The sequence below is a fragment of the Phaseolus vulgaris genome, chromosome 6 (assembly GCF_000499845.2).
Source record: "Phaseolus vulgaris cultivar G19833 chromosome 6, P. vulgaris v2.0, whole genome shotgun sequence".
Classification (NCBI taxonomy): Eukaryota; Viridiplantae; Streptophyta; class Magnoliopsida; order Fabales; family Fabaceae; genus Phaseolus; species Phaseolus vulgaris.
This window is the reverse complement of record NC_023754.2, coordinates 23,902,292-23,924,879: the sequence shown is the minus strand read 5'-3', so window position 1 is coordinate 23,924,879 and position 22,588 is coordinate 23,902,292. Positions and strand designations below refer to the sequence as shown.

The following is a 22,588-nucleotide window of genomic DNA, read 5'->3' as shown; positions in this document are numbered from 1 at the left end:
AACCCTAACGATATTGATAAATATGATTATATATACCTTTCAAAATATGAAAAGCAAGATTAAATAGGAATTTACACTATAATATATTTGTTTTGTCCCTTCGGTTCTTATAAAAAATAAATTAAATTAAAAATAAGACGAAAAAGTAATATATGTTATCTTAAACGTGTGATATTTTCATACATTACAAAGTCTTGTCACTAAAGAAAATTATTATCCAATATAACCAATCAAATAGATAAGTCATCGTGATTGATGTGTTCTATAATCATATTTGTCATTCCTTAATTTTTTTACAAAATCACTATAATACGTTTTTTTTTTTTTGCAATATTGAGTTATACTTAAAATCAGTTTTTTTAAAATGACAATAGAGTCATTTAGAATTTATCATAATACAAGTTTGTATTAGATTTAAATATACAATATCACTTACGAGTATGATGAATTAAATATCACATATGACTAAATATAAAAACATTTCATAATATTAGAAATCGATTAAAGACAAAATAAAATTATAATATGTAATTGAGAATAAATTTAATTTCATCAAGCAAATTTAACAATGAATTATACTTAAATTCTATACATTAATATAGAAGAAGAAATGTATATCTATATAAAGATGAATTTTTAATTTGGGATGAAAAGATTGAAACCCACTTCCATCACAAAACATCAAAACTCATTTATAGGCAAAATTAGAATTAAAATGAAGAAAAAAACAAAGAAGAAGAATAAAATGAAACAATAATCAAGAAAAAAACTTAAAATGATAAAAAAAAGCAAGACGAAGAAAAAAAAAACAAAATAGCTCAAGTTTGAAAAGATTGAGGAGGAATTAATTAATTTTGAAAATATAAATTTTTCCATTATTTATTTCCTTTAGTTTAATGATTTAGATAAGTCGTGATTAGTAATTAAAGAAATAAATCTTGAAAAAGAGAACTGCTTTTTTAGAATTGGTAAGTGACTTATTTCTTCCAACAAAATTAAGCACTGAAGTTGATACATCCAACTTAGCTTATGTATCACGACGTCATAGATTGCATAAAATTAACACTAATTAAGATCCATGTATCAAAGGTAACAAGAGACGTATTAAAGATTTATTAAATTTATTAAATTTTATGAGTTTGATTGAAGCGGTGAATTATCACGTGATGGGTTTTCCAAGATTTAAACAATGAGAGAGAATGCTGTGGATTGTTTGTTTTGATTAATTTAAAATTTGAAACAAAAGCGAAAATGATTAGGTAGCTTGATTGGGTGCGAGTGGCACGTGTCATTAGACGCACGTCAAACAGAAGCCAACAAGACTTGTTTCTTCTGTTCATTCTTTTCCGTCTTTAGGCGAATGCAGAGTAGCAAGCCCACACCGCAATCAAAGAATCTGCACTGAAAGAAAAGCGAAGCGAATCAGAGATCCAACGCAATCTGTTCGTCAATTCTCTGATTTCTCTTCGCTTCAACTCTCCGCCGAGGCATGGCCAACGACGGTTCCTGCTCCACGCAACTCATTGACGGAGACGGCGAGTTCAACGTCGCCGGCCTTGACAACTTCATCAAGACTGTCAACCTTGCCTCATGCGGCCTCTCCTACGCCGTCGTCGCCATCATGGGACCGCAGAGTAGCGGTGCGTCTCGATCCTTCCCTTTGCTCGTTCCGAATTCTTGATTTACTTCCGCCGAACTTGTGCTGTTGTTCTTTTGTCGCTGTTGAGCTTGGATCGATTTATATTAGCGTGATTTGTGAGTCTATGTCTGCTCTGAAGTGGAGTGTTGTAGTTAGTGATTAGGTTTATATTTATTTTGACGATTGATTGACGTGACTTGTTTTGGAACTTGAAAGTGAGACTGAGATGTGATGCATTCGTGGATTAGGAGAAAGATAACATGTTATAGTTATAGCGGAAAGAAGTATATAATTCTTATTATTGGAGTTGCTATTGCCATGCATGTCCGTTTCTGATTTTGTAGTTTTAACCGGTTTTGGTTATCAATCGAGTGCAGTTTCTTTTTAGCTTTAGGTTCTCTCTCTCTAGTGGACTTGTGTGATTTAGTATTATGTTTTTCTTGTGTGCAGGGAAGAGCACGTTAATGAATCATCTTTTCCACACAAGTTTCAGGGAGATGGATGCTTTCAGGGGAAGGTTTGTTCTGAAATTACTGAGCTGTTGTTTTGGGTGCTTAAAACTGAATGTCTCTGACATTCTTGCTGTCTGTCATGTTCTAGTTTATGGCCAGCATCTAATTGAGCATCGTATTGTTGCAGATCTCAAACGACCAAGGGCATCTGGATTGCCAAATGTGTCGGGATTGAGCCAAGCACAATTGCTATGGATTTGGAGGGCACTGATGGAAGGGAGAGGGGCGAGGTAATAAATTCCGCATTATCTTTTTTTCATTTTCTGTTATTTTCTATCACCTAGTGGGATAGGGCTATTCTGGTTGTTATTTTTTACACAAGTCATTTTTTTGTCTGTATAAAAAGTGTAATGATCACACCAGTTTGATTAGTTTGTCATTTTAGGCCGTCGCCTTTAGAGCATCTGATAAGAATGACCTGATATTATATACTACGAAAATACTATAATTTCTTAACCTGTGCATCCTGTTGACTGTTGACTTTGGTTTTGCTGCAATGTTTTCTTTCAAATTCATTTTTGTAGTTTCTTTTTCCCCTAACTGTCAAAGGTTATTTTGTGACAAACCTAGTTGGTAATTGAAATCTATTTTAATTGTTTTGCAAGATGCTTTCTTTTACTGTTTTGTTTATAAATGAAAATTTAATGTATAAACACCAAATTGCCCTGACCATATCTTTGGTTGATATTTTGAACTGTAAGCTATATCAGTGCCTCATAAAACAGTTGTTGCTTTATTTTACTGAAAAATGTTCCTGTTATCTTTATTTGTTGTATGTGCATCAGAACTCACTATTATTGGCTCACTGCTTTCGTTTTTGAATATAACTTTCAGGATGACACTGCTTTCGAGAAACAGAGTGCTCTTTTTGCTTTGGCAGTATCAGATATTGTTCTGATAAACATGTATGTTTTTAGCTCTAAATTATTGCCATCTAAATGATTGAATGAATCAGATTATGGGGCAATCATTGAAGTAATGCATTATGCTTGACTATTTAAAAGTTTCTTAACAACTTTACATTCAACATGTTTGTCCAGTCCGTACAAGCTGCATTGCTTAACTGAAGTTTACGCGGAATTTCAATTCTTTCTGTCTATCTTGGTGTTTCGCCTGTTTGTTCTAGTAACTTGCGTTTTAAGATAACCTTTCTTATTGTCCACCTGACATCTGGTAGTTAGATCATTCACATTATATGTCAGTGAGTATAGGATGAATTATAATATGTTTGGGTGCAAAAGGTGCATAACCTTTTTTTCATTTTCTATATCTGTGTCGTCTCAATTCTTTTTTATTTCTGTATTTTATTCGGATTTTATCAGAAAGTAAAAGAGAACTCTGTTTCATGGTTCATGAGAGCTTACAGTAAAATTTGTGCAAACATTCAATCCACTTTGGACAACTTTTGAAGATTTTGTTTTATTCACAGGTGGTGTCATGACATTGGTAGAGAACAAGCGGCCAATAAACCTCTTTTGAAAACAGTTTTTCAGGTAGTTTTTAGCCATGGATTTACCTGTGGTTGGGTATTCAAAAGTTGAGTTTTCACACTTTGATACTTCTTGTATTTGCAGGTTATGATGCGATTATTCAGTCCCCGGAAAACGACATTGCTTTTTGTTATACGTGATAAAACAAAGGTCTAAAATCATGGGTCCTTTTTTGAGAACGTACCCTTTTTTATAGTATTTTACTATTCAATGTTTTTCATGTTTCTGGCTGTCTATGCAGACCCCACTTGAACATTTGGAGCCTATTCTAAGAGAAGATATTCAGAAGGTGTGTTTCCCATTTAATATCTGACTTTTTCTTTGTTGTGGTTTATTGTTTTTCTTCATCATCGGTGCTTACCATGATGTGAATTCCTCAGATTTGGGATAGCGTTAGAAAACCACAAGCCCATCAACATACTCCTCTAAGTGAATTTTTTAATGTAAGTTCTATCTATCTCCCCTTTTCACGTGTCAACTGTTTATGTATATATTATTATGATTAATGAATCTTCAAATGAAGGTGGAAGTTACTGCTTTGTCAAGTTTTGAGGACAAGGAGGATAAGTTCAACGAGGAGGTACCCTTTCAATAGACAGTGCATCACTTTTCGAATTTGTGCTAGGATACTTTTTTCCCTGTTCTGGAGTGATTTCTAATTTCTAAAATTCAATTGCTTTTAGACCTAGTTCTTTTGGTTGATAGTTTTCTGCATCAGTGTTTTAGCAAGTAATGAAAATTTGGAAACTTTTGTACATGAAGCCTTTCCATTTTGGGTTCTTTCCTTATCTCAGTGTTAAAGTGTAGTATAATAAGATTCTTTTACAGCTGTAATTACACTCGGATTTGATGTGGATCATAGAGTTACACTTATTCATACAGGTTGCTCAATTACGGCAACGTTTCTTTCATTCTATATCACCTGGAGGTTTGGCTGGTGATAGGCGTGGTGTCGTTCCTGCTTCTGCATTTTCTATTAGTGCACAGCAAATATGGAAAGTCATACGGGAAAACAAGGATCTTGATCTTCCAGCTCACAAGGTTTCCTATTAGGTTATTTTTAGGATGGGATGAAACAATTGTTTGTATTTTTATTCAATTTGTCATTTAACAGGTAATGGTTGCGACTGTGCGTTGTGAAGAAATTGCTGAAGAAAAACTTAACCAACTACACTCTGATAAGGTGCTTATCCATTTCCTTTTTATTGTAAGTTGCTTCAGCTATTTTTAGAGCAAATAATCTCATGTTTGAATTTGGCGTAGGGTTGGTTGGAATTGGAAGAAGCTGTTCAATTAGGTCCAGTACGAGGTTTTGGGGAAAAGCTGAGCTCCATTATTGATGCCAGGCTTTCACAGTAAGTTCCAGATGCCGGTGGACTTTTAATTTAAGTTCAAGAAAAATCTGTGTTCAGTAACTACAAATTTCAAATCAACAGTTATTTTTTCATGATTAAATATTTAATTATATATATATATATATATATTTATACAAATCTTATATATATATATATATATATATATTAGGTATTAATGCATAAGAATAAATCTTATATACATAACTGAGTTTTTCCTACCCTGAACTTTGATTTGATCATTTTTCTTTTAATAACAACACTAACTGTTGATTTTTCTTCCATTTGAACATTTAACATAAGATAACAAAATATATTCGTTCATTCAATTTCTTACTCTCAGTATTATGATTCTTTTAATTTATCAGCATTTTAAAAGAAAGTATTATTTTATCAAAATTGTATTTGTAAATAAATTAAAAGTTTTAAAAATATGCATTTCTTTAAACGTGTTTTACTCACCAGTGCAACTCATGGGGGTAGTAGTTAGTTTTTCATTAGTTTATATTATTCAATTGTATCCTAAGGTTTCAATCTTTCTTTTTATATGCTGATAATATCTTGTTTTCAACAGATATGATGAGGAGGCAATCTTCTTTGATGAATCTGTGAGAAATGCAAAACGAAAGCAATTGGAAACGAAGGCTTTGGATGTAAGGCTTCTGGCTGTGCTTTAATTATTTGTTTCTTATTTTATTTTGAATTTTGATAAAGCTGCCATGTGCTGTTGTAATAAACTTAATCCTCCAGAAAACCTGAAGCGTACCTAAAGAATTTTTCTTTTTGGGGTGGGGAAGGGGAAGTGAAGTACGGATGGGTGGAAGATTATAATGCCTTTAGAAATACAATATTGAACATTGAAGACTGAGCTAAAGTGACTTGAAACTATAATTATATTTACTAATCTCTGCATAGAAATATGACTACTACTTGGAAACAAGCTTTGAGCAGAGCACCAAACAAAGGCTCTAAACCAAATCCTGCCCCATAGACAATGTTGGGGCAAATGGATGATACCCTTGAAACTTTGGGTCTTCTGCTTCAACAACATAATCTCCACTAACACAATTTTGAACTTATTCTTGAAGAAACCTACCAAATCTTGTGAAATTCAACAATGTAGAATGTATTGTACTTTGACCAAGAACTGCAAACAGATTGATCCAAGGGGCTCTCAATGACATAAGAATAAATGGGTCACTGTTTTCCAAACTATATTTTCACTTAAAACACAAAATAAGAGAAAGAATTCTGTGAGGCGTCTTTTATATTCTCTACTCTACCTCACTTTCTTTGTATATGTGTATATATGTACACATATGTATGTTTTCCTTTTACATTAATATAATTAAGAGATTTTAAGCCTTTACCTCCATTGTTTTCTGATAAAAGCCCAAATTGTTAAGTCAGGTCCCAGGTATTGCTTATATTTCTTCTTTAACATTCTTCCTGCAAAGGTCTTTGGGACACTTGATGCTTAGATAAAGCTTCGGCACTCTCTCTATATCTTTAAGTTGATTGTTGAAGTTTATTTTAGTTATAAAAAATAGGGTGGCATGGTTGAAACTCTTGATCCTTTGTTCATAGAGGCTTTTATACTATTTCGATGGCCAACTCTCCTAAAAGCTTTATTTTCCAGGTAGGCTTAGGGATAATTTATATCGCTGTATCAATAAAAATCCCTGCCTTCTCCTGCTTTTAGGTGGCACATCATTGAACTTTTAAAATGTTTTGTACTTCTAAAGGCCATCCTGTAACCCCATCCAAGAGCTGTCGTCAAACTTCATTTAGATATCTTAGCAACATAGATGTTGAACTATAAGAAAAAGATAATCATTAAGCTGAAACCTTGTATCTCTACGATAATACATGTGATTAATAGAGGAGATTTGATACCCTCTAATAATAAAGAAATGATACTAGAATAAATTATAAATGTCACTAATAATATGAAAAAGATCATTATATTTCTTATTATAAGAATATGTACAAAACATGTGTGTGAGGTTATGTACAATATGTGGAACAAAATGAACATAGTGGAAGGTTGTATAGAGGGTAAAAAGGAGAAAGGACAAGTATGTACTTCATCATTAAGAACGATTGATGACATCGGATTAATGAGATAACATGATATTAGGATAACTTCTCCTAAAAAATGATGAGGAACATGACTGTCAAGAAGGGTCCAAGTGGTTTCTTTAAGATGTCTATTTTTGTGTTCAACGATCCCATTCTGTTGAGGGGTATGAGAATATGAAGTCTGATGAAGAATACCATTGGATGACATGAACTCCTAGAAATGGTAAGACATGTATTCACATACATTTTACCATGAAAAACGCGTATGGATATAGTAAATAGTGTTTTGATTTCATTGTAAATAGAAAGCAACTTTGATCAATTTTTCATCAACCAAATCCAAGTAAATATTGAATAATTACCTATAAATGAAACAGAATATTTAAAACCAAAAAGAGTAATAGTACGAGAAGGACCCCAAATATCAGAGTGAACTTAGGACAAAGGAGACAAAACTTGTTTATTAGTGCTATTAGAAAAGGACTGACAAATGTGTTTACCTAACTGACATGACTAACAATCCAAACTAGATAGATTTTTTTTTTTAATTTGACACCATCTTTTGTAATTTGGTCAACTTGTGATGTTTTAATGATAAAATTATGATACTATACTAGAACGAATAGTAAATGTCACTATAATATAGATATCATGTTGATATGTCTGATCATAAATATCTGTAATTATAAATATATGGTCCCTATTTCTGTAATTATAACAATAGAAAATGATACTTGAGTTCTTAAACATTACTCTACTTTAGTTGTACCAATAAACCTGTACGAATATTCAATATTGTTTACTATAATAATTGATCCATTTAAAGCTACAATATCATCCCACTCCCTATATTTTTATTCATACTGCTCTGCACAAAACCCTAAATCCTAAAACCACCGAGTACTGAACTGAAGTATTACTGATACTGACTTCTGAAGAGTGTGTGTTTGTACATAAAACTCCTGTAATGTTTTTTTTATTGGTGGCAACTTTTCAGCTCGTGTATCCTGCTTATACAACATTGCTAGAGCATATACACTCTAAAGCTCTAGATGATTTTAAGACGAAACTGGACCAATCACTAAACAACGGAGAGGGGTTTGCTTCATCTGTTCGTACTTGGACTCAAACTATTATGCTTGAATTTGACAACGGAGCTGCTGGTAATATTCTGATTCAATTCTTCATAGCATGTACAACTGTCTCTGACTTTATATGCATGTTTCAAAATTACCTGAAAATTGGGGTCCCAATGCTAGCTTGACTTTCCATTTCTTCTGAATTTATATTAGTTATCATGCTTTCATTTCTGCCTTGATTTTTTTACTTTCCCACTTAAGACTTGCATGGATGTGGATATTTGAAAAGTAAAGAAAATTGATGAGAATCACTAGTATCTGGTAGGATTTCGATCGTATTCTGCTAAGCTTTACATGACATCAATTTGCAAGTACTTCTGCGTGTGAAAGAAATATGATAATTTTATTGAGTATAATACGAAATCTTACTTTCAATCCATAGTTTTAACAAAATATAAGGGTGACTGCTTTCAGAAAGGATCAGGGGAAAATGAAATAGTGCTTCTGAGAATGTATATTACTATGGTTATGTGTGTTTATTAAGTTAATGGAGTGAATTTTTTAGGTTGGCTTTGTCAAGAGCATATTTAAATGACTTAGATTTAGTTAAGGAGAAGAAGCGAATGCTTCAAAGGATGCATACTTGAACATATCTGTATCAGATATGTCTTCGATGACACGGATATGCTAGCCTGATGAGCGTATCCGCGCATCAATGGGATAAATAAATAGTGCTTAATATACGTAGAAAGAGTGCTTACTGTTGCTTATTGGTGTGCAACTAATGATCCTGTTTTATGAATATGCATTGTCCTTTATGTTAAACCTTGATACAGTAGAAGACTTTATTGCCCATGCTGAATAAGACAACACGTCCCAAGATCCCACACTACCCCTTTTTCTTAAAATAGCTATAACATTCCACTAATATATATAAGTTAACAATCAAAATATTTTCTTATAATCATTTTTTTTCTTTTTAGTATTATAACTGTCATCATTTTTATTTTTATATTATTCTAAACATTAAACATACATAAAATATATAATTTTTGTGATTTATTCCATGAAATAATTTTCAGGATTTGATGTATGAGTACCACATAATTAAAATACAAGCAATATGACAACAAATGTAGATATAAACAATTCTCACTCACTATTTATATATGCATTTAGATAATATTTAACAACGATTTTCACTTTTAATATAGCTTTTGAAAAAGTAATAGTTATATTTATTTTATTGTGGGAATTATATATATTTATACATGTATATATATGCATAGATATGTACTTCAAATGTATATGAACGTATCATATCCTATATTTTTAAAGATAGGACGAATCGCCATATCTGATCTGATACGTGTCGTATCAAATACTCGTATCATATCTGTGCATCATAGATTTATCTTATTTGTGGGTCTGTGTTAGTAGGGAAAGATAGATTATTTGAATAATATCAATTATGGATATAAGTTTTTTGTTTGGATATGTTATGTAAGTAAGAAGTGGTTTTGAGATAATCTATTTTTGTTTGGTTCAATTGAATTACTGAGAGATTAGAGATAAATACTATATATATATATGTGTGTGTGTGTACTAAGAAAAGAAAACAGAGCAGACCGTGCCTATAGTTGACTGCAGGCTACTATTCAGAAGAGGGGAAGAGAAAATAGCTTTTAAAGATATAGATAGATATTTTTCATAATCCAAGTACAGCATAGTCATCAATTTCAATTTAGCAATTCTATCCTATCTCCCTTCGTCTTTATTTTCTCCCTTTCCCTCCCCCTAAACTCAGCAGTTTCTGTTGACTCTCTTTAGAATTTTGTTTTCTCATATATAGATATACTTGAAGTGGAATAACTATATCTTTTTGGTCATCATTTAAATGCTTTTTGTATAATCACTGAAACTCCCACTCCTATTTGTTGATTGTTTAATAATATGTGCACTTCCCAGATGCTGCTGTAAGACATGCTAATTGGGGTGCTTCAAAAGTGCGAGACAAACTTCGTCGTGATATTGATTCACATGCTTCATCTGTGCGCATTGCAAAATTGTCCGAGATAACAACTAATTTTGAGGTAATATTGTCATTTCTATAACAGTGGTTGAGCTGGGTTATGTTTTCTTAATGCCTACTATTTCTATCAGACACTAAAATAAAAGTATCTTATGCAGACAAAATTGACCAAAGCATTGACTAAGCCAGTGGAGTCCCTCTTTGAATCAGATGGAAAGGACACCTGGCTTTCAGTAAGAGAACTATTTAAACGTGAGACCGAAGCTGCTGCATCCGAATTTTCGGCTTCTATTGCTGGTTTTGAGCTGGATGAAGAAACAGTTGAACGAATGGAACAAAATTTAAGGGAGTACGCAAGAAAAGTGGTGGAAAATAAAGCAAGAGAAGAAGCTGGAAAGATTTTGATACGCATGAAAGATAGGTAACTGCGTTTTAAATATCATATCACGTCATTTATTTGGTGAAATTTGGGTTTAAATTGTAAAATGTGTATAAAACTTGATTGACTATTGAATATCAATGTTCTGGAACTCGTGAGTTGTAAGGATTGAAAGATGACATGATACACTGCTTCTTTTGTATTTCATTGATGTATTGGAGGATGCATTCTAGGCTATTTGTACATTTTTATTATTTTATGATGAAAGAAAGAGAACTTTTCCCGACAGATGTTCAGATTTTGGATTAGTTTAGATTTTGGATTAGTTTGGTGGCTTACTGATTTCTGACTCCGTAATAATTTTCAGGTTCTCTACAGTATTCAATCATGATAATGATTCACTACCTAGAGTTTGGACTGGGAAGGAAGATATTAGAGCTATTACAAGAGATGCTCGCTCTGCGGTATTGATAGCAAGATCAATGATAAAATTTTGTCTCATACATGAAATTATAAATTTTTTTGGCTCATACATAAAATTATATTGGAAATTTCTCCTCTTTTTTGGCACATTCTGAAGTAACTTCTGCTGCCATGTATCAGTCCCTGAAGCTTCTATCAGATATGGCTGCTATACGCCTGGATGAGAAGCCAGATCGTATTGGAAGCGTACTTCATTCATCTCTAATAGATAAAACTAGTGCTTCAACATCTTCACAATTAATAACTAGGGAAGCTTCTGTGGATACTTTGGCTTCAAGCACATGGGAGGAGGTAGTATATAGGGATTTGTGGTTCCTGATTTCTTGTGTTAATGTTATAGTAAAAGTATCATATTTGAGAATCTATATAAAATGTAGGTTTCCCCAGAGGATGTGCTTATCACTCCAATGCAGTGCAAGGCTTTGTGGAGACAATTCCTGGGAGAAACTGAGTATACAGTTACTCAAGCTATTTCGGCTCAGGTAAAATCATATTTAATATATTCCTGTCTACTTGTTCTGTTTTCCTGTTGTTAGTCAAAATTTTCAGCATTTTTAGCCAACTTATCTGCAGTATATGTTTGAGGTAAAAAACTCTTTTGATGCCCTAACCTTTTTTTTGACAACTCGGGTTTTTGGTACAATTGATCATTGACATGGTATTAGAGCTTGTACCATTAAGTGGTTTGAAAAGTTTAATACATGCCATTTCTATTTTTCTAAAATAAAGTCAAGTTTCAAGGCAAAGTAGAGTCGGATATGCATTCTCCATGCTTCTAGTTCAGAAGGCTCTTGCATTGCATGAAAGGTGTGGTAGATGTAAAACTGTTAGTGTGCTTTAAATAAAAAAACCTTAGCTTTTCGAATTGTTGTTTCCTAACAATATAAACAAAATCCTGGGGTAGTTCCATAAAGTTAGCTGGTTATCAAATATTTACCACCTGATTGACCTTAATGCGTGTGTGTATATGCATTGAGAAAGAGGGATGGATGTCAATGAATATGCAATTCACAATCTTGTATAAAATGGCTTTTGGGTGGACAGAATGATCTATTTATAATGTAAGTTTTGAAATATGATCTAATTTGCTGCCATGTTGGAGTTTACTTGTTTTTGCCTTGTTGATATATTTGCCTAGGTGTCATCCTTTTATTTCAACCAAATACTATAAAACATATAACTTTCTCCCTTCCTATTTACAAGACTATTACTTAATTTATTAGAATAAAAAAATTTAATTTAGTTAATATCTATAAATTTGTTCTAAATTTTTTATGAAAGCTACCCTTATCATTAACACTCATTTCTGTCTCTCTCCTAATTGTTTGCCAGCATAAGCTCTGTTTTAATTTAGGGTATTTTAGATTGAAATAATAAATGCAAGAAACATTATGGTTGGAGTCTCATAAAAAGGGACAAGCACCACTTCTTTGGGCTTTATAAATACAAACTGAGTTTTTTTATTCAAATAAAACACACTCTCCCTCATTCTACATTATTATGATTGTATTTCATTTTCAAGGCATTGTAAAAACAAAACGTAGCTAAACAAATAATAATATATTTTATAATATTGTTATACTATTAAATTCACAATAACCTCAATTTATGAAAGCTCAGATACTGAAATAAGATAAATGACACTTTTAATATGGACGCAGCTCGGACAAGGCAATTACTGTGTCCTTGACTGTTTGTTTGGCTTGATGGGGGATCTTGTATTGTAATATGTAACCTTGCATACTGGATTGAGTAAAAAACTATGACGCAGAACTTATTTTGAAAGCCTTGCAGTTATATAAATTTCTGAATGAAATTTTATATGGATGAATAGCAGTCAGTCATGTTAATCATCATGTCTGTCTTGAGTGATGTTTGAAAACCAAACTGAGATTCAACAGCCAAGACCTCCAGGCTCTAGCTCGTGTTTAATTGGTTCAACCTTTGCCAGCTAAATTTTAAGATGAACTGTGTTTGAACAAAGTAACGTTCGAACTAAAAATAATGTTAATCCAGTCTGGCTTTTAGAATGCTAATCTCGAACCTCAATTCTTCTGCATCCATTTGCTGTGGCCTGGTTTTGTCCTGCTTCAGTTGCCTCATTTGCATGATAAAACCAGTTTAGTGAGAGTATTTCTTGGTAGGATTTATTAGAAAGAATTATCACAAATGGCGTTTGCTCCAAGGTTTACTTTTACGCAGCTTCTATTTTTCTACTATTTTTGGTGCTTTAGTTTTACCCAGAGGCAGATTCTATGAAAATCTTTTTTGTCCTTTATCTTTGTCTTGAACATTTATCTAACTTCAGACATACTAACAAAGGTATTATTTCTTTTTCTTTCTTGGTGTGTATTCAGGAGGCCTTCAAGCGGAGTAACAATTGGTTACCTCCTCCGTGGGCAATAATGGCATTGGTCATACTTGGTTTTAATGAGTTTATGATGCTACTAAAGTAAATATCACTTTTTAAAATATTTAACTTTGAATTATTTGTTATTTACATTATTCTGTTTCATTGGACCTTTTTTCCTGCAGTTTAATGATTACATTTGCTGACTTGTATGTAAAACAGAAATCCTCTCTACCTGATGTTTATATTTGTTGCCTATCTACTTGGAAAGGCTATCTGGGTACAAATGGATATAGCTGGAGAGTTTCGACATGGCACTGTGAGTATAGTGGAGATTATGTGATCATTTTTCTGTCCAAGAATATGACTCTAACAATCATGATATGTTTACACGTACACACGCACTAGTTAGGCCCATTGCCATTGTTTTAAATTACATAATGTAAAAGTTATTATTTCCACTAAATATAAATTTTTTATTGGTCCTTGATAAATTATCACATTTTGTATATGGTCCCTAATATATATATATATATATATATATATATATATATATTATATATACACTTTTTTTTTAACTTTTTTGTTCCTTATAAATTTTTATTTATTTTATTTTTATCTTAGAAACACTATTTAAATCACTTTATTTCACTGTTTAAAGCATTCTCTAAACCGTTTTTAATATAAAAAACAATAAATTTTTTATTAGGGTCAATATTTTTTTAAGGGACCAAAACAAAGTCTGGTAATTTATTAACGAATAGGATTTATTAGTTCAAAATTTATTATTTGTCTTGGTTAGCTTTGTCTGAATGTTATCTTAAGAGAAACAATGATAAATAGAAGAGATGGCTGAATGATGTCAGCTACAAAGGTGACTAGCATTCTGAGTTTTGTTAACGTTATGGCTATAATGTTTGCAGCTGCCTGGACTACTATCCATTTCATCAAGGTTTCTTCCCACAGTTATGAACCTTATTAAGCGTCTTGCCGAAGAAGCTCAGGGGAATCAAACCCCTGAGGAATCTCAAGGCTCAGCTTCTCAGACACAGATATTCAGAAATCAAGTGCACAAACCTGATTCAGTATCAAGCTCAATTTCCAATGTATCTAGTGTTGGCTCATCCAATGATGATAATGAATACTCAACTACAAATTTGTCTCAGAGGAGAAGAACAATCGCTCCACAAGCTGACTTTTCATGACAGAATTCGTGACAATTTGATTTGGAGGCGATTGGCATCAGAATAGAAATGCACCAGTTAGGGTGACTTCCCAGATCAGTTTTGTATTACTACTCCCGATCTCTATTTTACATCTATATTTTACTGTTCACTTTAACGTGTAAATTATCTTATTGTAGTATGAAGGACCCCTATTTGGGTTCTGCAACTACAGAACATTATCTTCAGTTCAATTGCGATGGAATAACATTATAAACTAGTTTTCCTTAAAATTTTACGAACGTTGAAATGTTTCTGATGAAACTGACTCTTGTGTTTTGCAGAAAATCCATTTTCGTAGCAAAGGCTCACTATTTTTCCACAACAGCGTTTGCTTTTCCCCGAAAATTGTATACAAGAAATAGGAGGAACAAATTAATACAATTGCACAACACGAGTATCTTAAATGGTCTTACTTTAAATTTTAAAATGTTTAATTACTCGTGGAGGCACGAGAAGTAATTCTATGAAGTTGATAATTTATTTTTGTTTATTATTTAATATATTTTAAAATTAAAAGTATAATGTAATACAGTGTGTTGACAATAAGTTAATTTGTTGGCAATCACTTAAGTTATTTGTTTAGTTAGTATAATGTTAAATATATTGAAAAAATCAGAACATTTAAAAAAGTTTAAATAGCATAATATTATCATATTTTGTTGGTAGAACACTACGGAAAAATCATTTATTTTATTAAAATATAAGATGATTTAATTATAAAAATTCATGTAGTCGATGAGTGCGTTATAGTTTGTGCATGTAATTTTTCAATTGAAGTATTGCATGTTTTTAAGATATTATAATAAAAGAACTCCCTAATTTTTTAATGTAAAAATAGAAATCAAAGCAAAAAGAACTCGACCACCACTAACACAAAGTCCCATTCCCACCCCATGGGTAGTGATAAAGGTGACTCTTTCAAGTATTTAAGAGAAAAGAATAACATTATCATCTTGTATCTACACATTGCAAGAAAGATCTCAGTTCGATTCAGATAAAAATCTTACATCATACGTATTACAAATATATTTACCCAGCAACTGCAGTAGGAAGCTTCTCCACAGCCAATCCCAAATCACAAACGAGAAGAGAATAGTCTTTCCTCAGGTTGCTGGGAGAGCGATGACAGATCATGCAGTAAAGAAAGCAAAAACCACACATTTCAGTGTATTTGCTCTATTCGAACATTTGCGGAATTGTAACATGAAATTATCAGACCAGCAAACATACTTCCAGAAGTTACCTATCTTAAACTCCCGTTGCTTGCCCGCAAAAAATGCTTCAAATCCAGAGCAAGTGTGATTCTGTTGTGTTTATTGCTAATTTCTTGGAAAGTATAGAGCTCTCTGCACATGAAAATATGACGCAACACTTTCTAGGGTCGTCACAACTTTGATTCATGTAATAAAACATTCTCTTTAAAAATATGGATTTGAAGTTGAGAAAATTACTATTCAGTCCTTTGCTTGTTATTCGGGCGTAGATTACGTAATTTTGAAATTGTTAGATCTGCACCTCCAAATCCATCCACAGTAGCGTTTGCCAATGGAAACTCAGCTCTAGAAGTCAAACTGTAGGAAACAATAAAATATAAGAAACAGTTCTTGAATGCACCAACTTAAAAACAATTACAATTCTATTGATAGAAAGGAACTTCCGATGAAAGAATGTAATAGTGCAATTGTGTAAACTCCTCCATAACATGTTTGTTGAACTTCCAAGAGCAAATCACCTGCTTCGTAAAACAACACATGGCATGCCCACCTGTGTAGCTCCAGATACACCAGATTGGCTTCCAGCAACAAGGACACAATTGCAGACGGGTAACCCTGCATATTCTGCTCCCGCACGTATTGCAGCCACAATCTTAGCTAGACTGGACAGACCAATCAACAAATTAATGAAAATTGACATAATATTTAACTATGCAACTGAAATCCAAATCAGTTAATAATTGGACAATTGATAGATTGCGTTGTCAAATTATAATTTGTGTTCATCAACTCATGTTCCACAGTTCCAGAGCACTGGCAAAAAATATCCAGAATCTCATTGGATCAACAGAAAAATATAACTCAATATATACACAAATCTATTATAGTTCATGGAAGAACAATTTTTCTAATGAACATACAAATTCTAGATGGCATAAAAAATCATAAATACAGGGGGAAATCAAACACAAAGTATAGAAGTTGACACAGAAAATGATTACATAAATCTGAAAGAACACTTTCTAACCATCAGATTTTCAGTTTCAATGCCTTTAGGTAGCATTTAATGCAGCTTTTACATTACCCATCTTTAAAAGGAGAGCCATGCCAAATATAATTTTAGGGAAGCTCTTGAAAACAAAAGCATTTTTAAATGAACAAAACCCCAAAATCTAGAGTTTTTCTATATGTTATGTCAGTATTTGGTCTGACGTTTTTTAGATTTTGAAAAACTACTTTAAAGATAAATTCATGAATACGAGTTTCCCATTAGAAGCAAAAATTTGGTAATATTAATATAATCATTATATCATAAATAAATTAATAATAAAATGCAATTAGTGCAATTGATCTGTTAGCTAATTTTTATATAATAAAAAATTAAAAAATGTATAGAGGTCGAAAAAAGGATAATGTATAATATTTTTAAAAAATTTCAAAAAATAATTTTAAAATTAATTATGTAATTTTAATAAAATAGTAATGTTGTTATATATATGCATACATATCCTAATATTATCTAATTTATCTTAAACACAATAAATAAATAAACGTAAATAGCATTCAAATGATGGTAGCATCGAATAGATCATTCAGTACACCTAAAAAATGGGATAGTATAAGGGGCCTACTATCATATTCTAGCTCAATCTAACTTTTGTATAATAATTAGACGAAATGTCTACAATTTAGATATAACTTTATTTTGACTCTAATTTTCAATTTTTGCTAACAAAAAAAACTTGTCCTTTTGTGGAAGATTTGTACAGGTAGTCGAAAGAATTTAAATTCATTTCTTCTTTTGCATAACATAAATATGCACTTTTCCTTTCTCTACAAGGCACCTTAGGAAATATTTAGATGGAAAATAAAGCAGGGGAAGGGCAACTTTTGAGCAAATCTCCCTCCTGTTAGGAAGTTCCCCCAATTTTGAACGATTACAAACAAAAACTACTTTCACACCCAGTTCTCTTCCCATCCCTTCTCACACTCTTTCCTTTTTTTCTTTCTTGCTTTCCTTACCCTCTCCAAACATACGTCAACCATTGTTTCCTTAATAACTACAAAGCTGAGTAATACACATTTTCAAGTTTCTTTATCCTGCGAGTATAGATCCTTACAGTAAGTGAAACAAAGGGCCAAGATATTCTATTTATTTTTGGTGAAAATTACTGGAGACAAATGAACTAACCTTTCAGATGAGTTGGTATCAATCTCAACGCTCAATTTTAGCATGGATGCTACCTCCTTAGCTAGTCTTTGTCTTTCAGCAGAAACTAGCAAAAATGGCAGAAGTGGAAAGTCCCTTAGCAAAGAACATTGTGCACTAAAAATGCTGGCAGGGGGGCACATACATAATCAACGACTGAAGTATATACCAGCTCTCTTGGCTTCCTTGGCAAGCTCTTCATCCAAATCAGAAGCAATTACCTTTCCCGAGACTAGTTGTCCATATAAACTTTGATCAACCTCCTTATTCCCTACAATAATGACCTTTATGCTTCTATCTTTACCAAGCTTTTCCATTATGGACCTAAAAGTTCAATAAGCACAAGGCAAAAGGAAGGAAACATTAGTATGCTCACATTATCCAGGAAAACCTGAAATGTAAATTAGTGCCAAATAAAAATAACCAAGCACACCTCAACCCCCTTACAAGACCTAAAGAAACTTCGTAAGCAAATCAGTAAGCTGAGCTTCTCAGTGATCAATAACATCTCAAGACCACAAAATCAAATTCCATCAATAATCATAATATTATCCTGCTTAGTATCATAGTACCATGTAAAATTTTGAGTTAAACAAAATTACCCAGCAATACTGTCACCACTTTTACTGTATGTCGTTAGTATTACAACTGGAATTCCTTCATTATATGCATCATCAATAAATCTGTCAATGGAGACATTACTATATGTTAAGGAATATAAATAAGCAGATTAAAGATCCATAATCATCCAAGTTCCTAAACTCATGAAATATCCTAGTAACATTTGAACCTTCAAGAGAATTAATACAAGCAATCAAAGTACAGGTAATTATTAAGAGGCAATGGAAACAAGGAAAAACATTTTAATATGGGACTTTTGCAAACTACTATCAAGATCAACTACTGTCGAGAAAAAGAGGAATGTAAACATGAAACGTATACGTGACTTGCACAAATAGCTTTAAGTCACTGGCAGTATATCAATTTTATTGGAAACAAAATTAAGTTCTAGGGAAGAACCCTTATTTATTCCTGGCCTTGAACAAATCTTTCAATTAAATAATATATCCCTGTTAATGTCTAAATCATAAAGAAAAAAATTATATCCACAAAAATAGAACAGTGAAAAATCAATAGTGTCAAAATTACATGCGTGGTTAAAATCCACTTGAACGACCAAGTGGCTCAGACCTACAAAATGAAGAATGACTAGGTATGATAACTTAATAGAAACATTTTAAAGAGTCTGTTTTCCTTAGCTATGTACATCTTGTTCTCTAATTACCATAAATATAGATCTCTTTTAACATCTATCAAATACATAATGAGACATACAATCATACTCAAAGAATATGAAATAACTCACTGTTCAAGACCAGGTCGTAAAGGGAGACTTTTTGACATGACAAACTCTTCTAACGCCTTTTCCTGCCAGTATATGATAAAGATTGAATAGGATTCTCAACAAATTTTCATAACCTTCAAAATATGACTAAACTGAAAAATCATCTGGGAAGGATTTTTAGCGTACAAGGAATAGAATTGAATATCAAAGTGGCATGTTTTGCAAACCATTAGACACACTTTCCAGTTGGAGTAGAAGAACTGAGGAGGACAACTTATTCTAATAATTTTAAAAAATAACGAAAAAGCAAATAATCCACTGGATCTGATAATTGACATTTAAAGCATCCATGAACTCAAAACAACATTCACTAGATGAAGGAATCTTTTTCAGTGAATAATATATAGAATGTTTAGGGATAAATTATTGTCAAAATCTCGCATTAATCTTTTTATCGAAGGGTGTTTTTTGTCCCAAAAATAAGCTATGCAAATTGGCTAGTAGACAGGAGCTTCACCTTTCTGAATGTCGGCATCAAACATTTCTTAGATAACAAGATTGAATAAGGAGCCAAAAGGAAAGTTTACAAATTCTAGAAGGGACTAAGAGGCTTATACATTTGTGAAATTGTATGGGAAAATGACAGAAACATACCTAGGGCTATATGTACAAGAAAAAAATTAATTACATTACAATAAGTTATTTACAAGAATAAAATATAAGAATAAAACTAAGGTTTCCAATGTTACTTGAAACGATTTGCTAATTAATTACTACATAGATTTCAATTCAAGTATCCAAAAGAATCCAAAATCTAGACCTTCAATCTGCTGTTCTCACCTAAAAAATCTAAATTATTCAAGAAAACTGAGGTAGATGGCTAATCAAAAGCCTCCCCAAACCAATAGGGTGTTCAATATTAGGTATTTATTTATTACAAATTTGATTTGACTTCCCTCGTAAAAAACATGGAGCAGTTTAGTTTTCAAATTAAGTTAAACTAATCATGGAATGCAACACGTTTTGTTTAACCACTGAGTTTGGTTCTAGTAGATAAATTAATGGTCCCAACTCTGGAGCAAATCTCCCTTGTGGTCAAGACTGCCTTTGTTTTCTTCTTTCTCTATTTGGCCGTCATACCAGTTTGACATAAGAAAAAACACCTTTCTCCATGGAAAGCTTCCTTGAGTTGAGAATAATAGAGCAGAAGTCAGGATTAGGTTTCCACTTGCATTTGATTTCTTCATTCTTCCACATCATATGTTGCTTCTTTACTAGATAAAAGCTTTGAAGCACATCCACATATCTGATATTTCTAATCACTAATTTTTGCAGCTAAGAATTGGTTTCAATTGTTCAAGAATTAATAATAGTATCTTATTATCAAATTAGATGTGGCTGTAAATTTTCCGTATTAACACAACAATTAAGTAACTAGTCCAATAAATGCTCCAAATGGGAAGACAAAAAGATTTCTCTTATAGGACATATGTTCTGGTCTTAATAAAGTTAGTATTAAAACTAGAGAGAGAGGCATAACAGATATTTCCTCCTTATAAAGCAAAGTTCACGGGAATCAAGAAAGTTTCAGCATAATTTTATCTTTTGATCAACAACACATTCCTAGTTAACTAACCTCATTTAATAGGCCTCAGTCCTCATACACCAAAGTGAAAAGCACACTAATTATCAGTAGTATAACATTCATCAAGATCAAGTGTAAGGACAACACCTTTTGCTGCAAAACTCTTTTCGCAAATATTCCCTGCTCATTTGTGGGCAACGAAGCAGGCCATCCAATCTGCTTATTAGATACAACAACAGAATATGGCTTACCTAATGTCGGCAACTAAGAAAACTACTGATATTCCCGGTAAACATGCCTCTTTTTTCATTCCCAACACAGACAAAAGACGAACAACTTACGCGATTAAAATACAGAAATACCATCTTTTCTTCATCTCCGGCACTTCTCCTAGAAAGTCAGTAGAAAATGGTCTGTAAGCAATGGAGACACTCACTGACATAACTTACAACTCAATTGTGAAAACACTCCAACATTTACCGATCAAAAGTCTTCAAAAAAGAAATTCAACGCATCAATTTACACGACGCCAAAGTAAAGTGTGGCAATCGCAAAGTTAATTCAACCGCACACACACGCACGCATAAGCAACAGAACATTCTAATATAACAAATAACCATAAGCAAACACACTTCGCAAGATCCGAATAGACAGGTTCAGTCCAGTTGGCGCAATCGAGCCCAAGCCTCTCGAACGCTGCGGGCACAGGAAGAAAAGTTACACCGCGTTACACAGAATCACGGCAATGTAAACGGCGGATGCAGAATCGGTCCAACCTTTGTTGAAGGCCATACGATTTCCTACGCGGTGCGCGTCCATGAGAACCCTAAAACAGCAGAACAAGAGTTTAAGAGTGTGAGAAGCATAATACGAAGAGAGAATCGTGAGTGTAGCGAGAGAAGAATTGAATCACCCGTCGACTTCGAGAAGGACGGCGAGGTCTTGAGATGTACTGTGGTGGTGGTCGGTGGATGTGGCGGAGAAGACGGTGAGGCGCGAAGAAGATTTAGCGGGAAAATTGGAAGGAGAAAATGTGAGGCTGCAGAAAGTTGAGGGAATGCGAAAGTGAAAACGGAAGCGGAAGCGGAAGCGGCATGGAGCGCGTGGGAGTGTGTGGGAATGGAGAACCGAAGATGCGAGTGTTCGTGATGTTGCCATGGCGATTTGATAGTTCTGCTACGCTGGTCACACTGCAGTGGACTGATTTCTAATCCCAGCTAAGCTAACTATGATATTTTCAATTCAACCATATATATGTACCAACAACAGAAACATAGATTATTTTCCATTATTTAATATATTTTTTATCCTTCTGATTTTTTTTTAGTAATTTTTAACAAGTTCTACAAACTCTCTTTTTTTTCCCTTAATTAATTATTGTCGTTAAAAACTGCTAAGTAATTAGTGTATTTTTTTTTATCACCAAAACATAATAAATATAAGTCAGGATGACTTAACCTTTGTATTAAAAAAAAATATTCTTCGTTTTATTTCAAATATAAATTATCAATAAATCTTTACTCTTTGTAAAGTCATTATGGATATTTTTTATCTGCCTATCTAATCTTAAAAGGAGTAGAAGTGAAATAATTTCAATTAATTAGTCTTAAT

The 22,588-nt window shown here is 32.7% G+C and overlaps 2 protein-coding genes across 5 annotated transcripts; one reads left to right on the top strand and one right to left on the bottom strand.

Moving 5' to 3' along the window:
- The first annotated feature begins 1,209 nt into the window (after positions 1-1,209).
- LOC137832053 (protein ROOT HAIR DEFECTIVE 3 homolog 2) lies at positions 1,210-14,854 on the top strand. Its single transcript, XM_068640026.1, has 22 exons — positions 1,210-1,640; positions 2,090-2,156; positions 2,279-2,381; positions 2,986-3,056; positions 3,581-3,644; positions 3,726-3,791; positions 3,883-3,930; positions 4,022-4,084; positions 4,165-4,221; positions 4,524-4,682; positions 4,756-4,824; positions 4,905-4,996; positions 5,568-5,646; positions 8,073-8,238; positions 10,123-10,247; positions 10,345-10,607; positions 10,933-11,029; positions 11,169-11,339; positions 11,426-11,530; positions 13,406-13,500; positions 13,621-13,717; positions 14,322-14,854. Exons 1-22 carry the CDS (start codon positions 1,490-1,492, stop codon positions 14,601-14,603), a joined length of 2,490 nt encoding a protein of 829 aa, XP_068496127.1. The 5' UTR covers positions 1,210-1,489; the 3' UTR covers positions 14,604-14,854.
- A 638-nt stretch (positions 14,855-15,492) lies between these two features.
- LOC137832054 (CBBY-like protein) lies at positions 15,493-22,241 on the bottom strand. Of its 4 annotated transcripts, none has more exons than XR_011084507.1 (13): positions 21,891-22,218; positions 21,754-21,803; positions 21,610-21,673; positions 21,319-21,367; positions 21,125-21,193; positions 19,414-19,475; positions 18,650-18,730; positions 18,217-18,371; positions 18,030-18,114; positions 16,357-16,500; positions 16,076-16,195; positions 15,868-15,995; positions 15,493-15,735 (listed from the first exon to the last, which is right to left on the bottom strand). XR_011084507.1 is itself a non-coding variant. In XM_068640027.1 (12 exons), coding segments are annotated over exons 1-12 (1,125 nt in total). In that variant the 5' UTR covers positions 22,136-22,241; the 3' UTR covers positions 15,493-15,969. The 4 variants fall into 4 exon arrangements, 1 of the variants encoding a protein (XP_068496128.1); XR_011084509.1 differs by having other exon boundaries at positions 15,868-15,999; positions 21,891-22,217; XR_011084508.1 differs by having other exon boundaries at positions 15,868-15,970; positions 21,891-22,216.
- Between the last annotated feature and the right edge of the window lie 347 nt (positions 22,242-22,588).

Bases quoted from the DNA above. Each gene is read 5' to 3' on its own strand.
- LOC137832053 (XM_068640026.1), top strand. From the start codon at position 1,490: ATGGCCAACGACGGTTCCTGCTCCACGCAACTCATTGACGGAGACGGC. The intron at 3,645-3,725 runs GTAGTTTTTAGC...TTGTATTTGCAG, and splicing joins TTTTGAAAACAGTTTTTCAG to GTTATGATGCGATTATTCAG. The intron at 8,239-10,122 runs GTAATATTCTGA...TGCACTTCCCAG, and splicing joins ATTTGACAACGGAGCTGCTG to ATGCTGCTGTAAGACATGCT.
- LOC137832054 (XM_068640027.1), bottom strand. From the start codon at position 22,135: ATGGCAACATCACGAACACTCGCATCTTCGGTTCTCCATTCCCACACA. The intron at 21,368-21,609 runs GTGTGTTTGCTT...CTGACTTTCTAG, and splicing joins GTCTATTCGGATCTTGCGAA to GAGAAGTGCCGGAGATGAAG. The intron at 21,194-21,318 runs GTAAGTTGTTCG...TCTAATAAGCAG, and splicing joins TATTTCTGTATTTTAATCGC to ATTGGATGGCCTGCTTCGTT.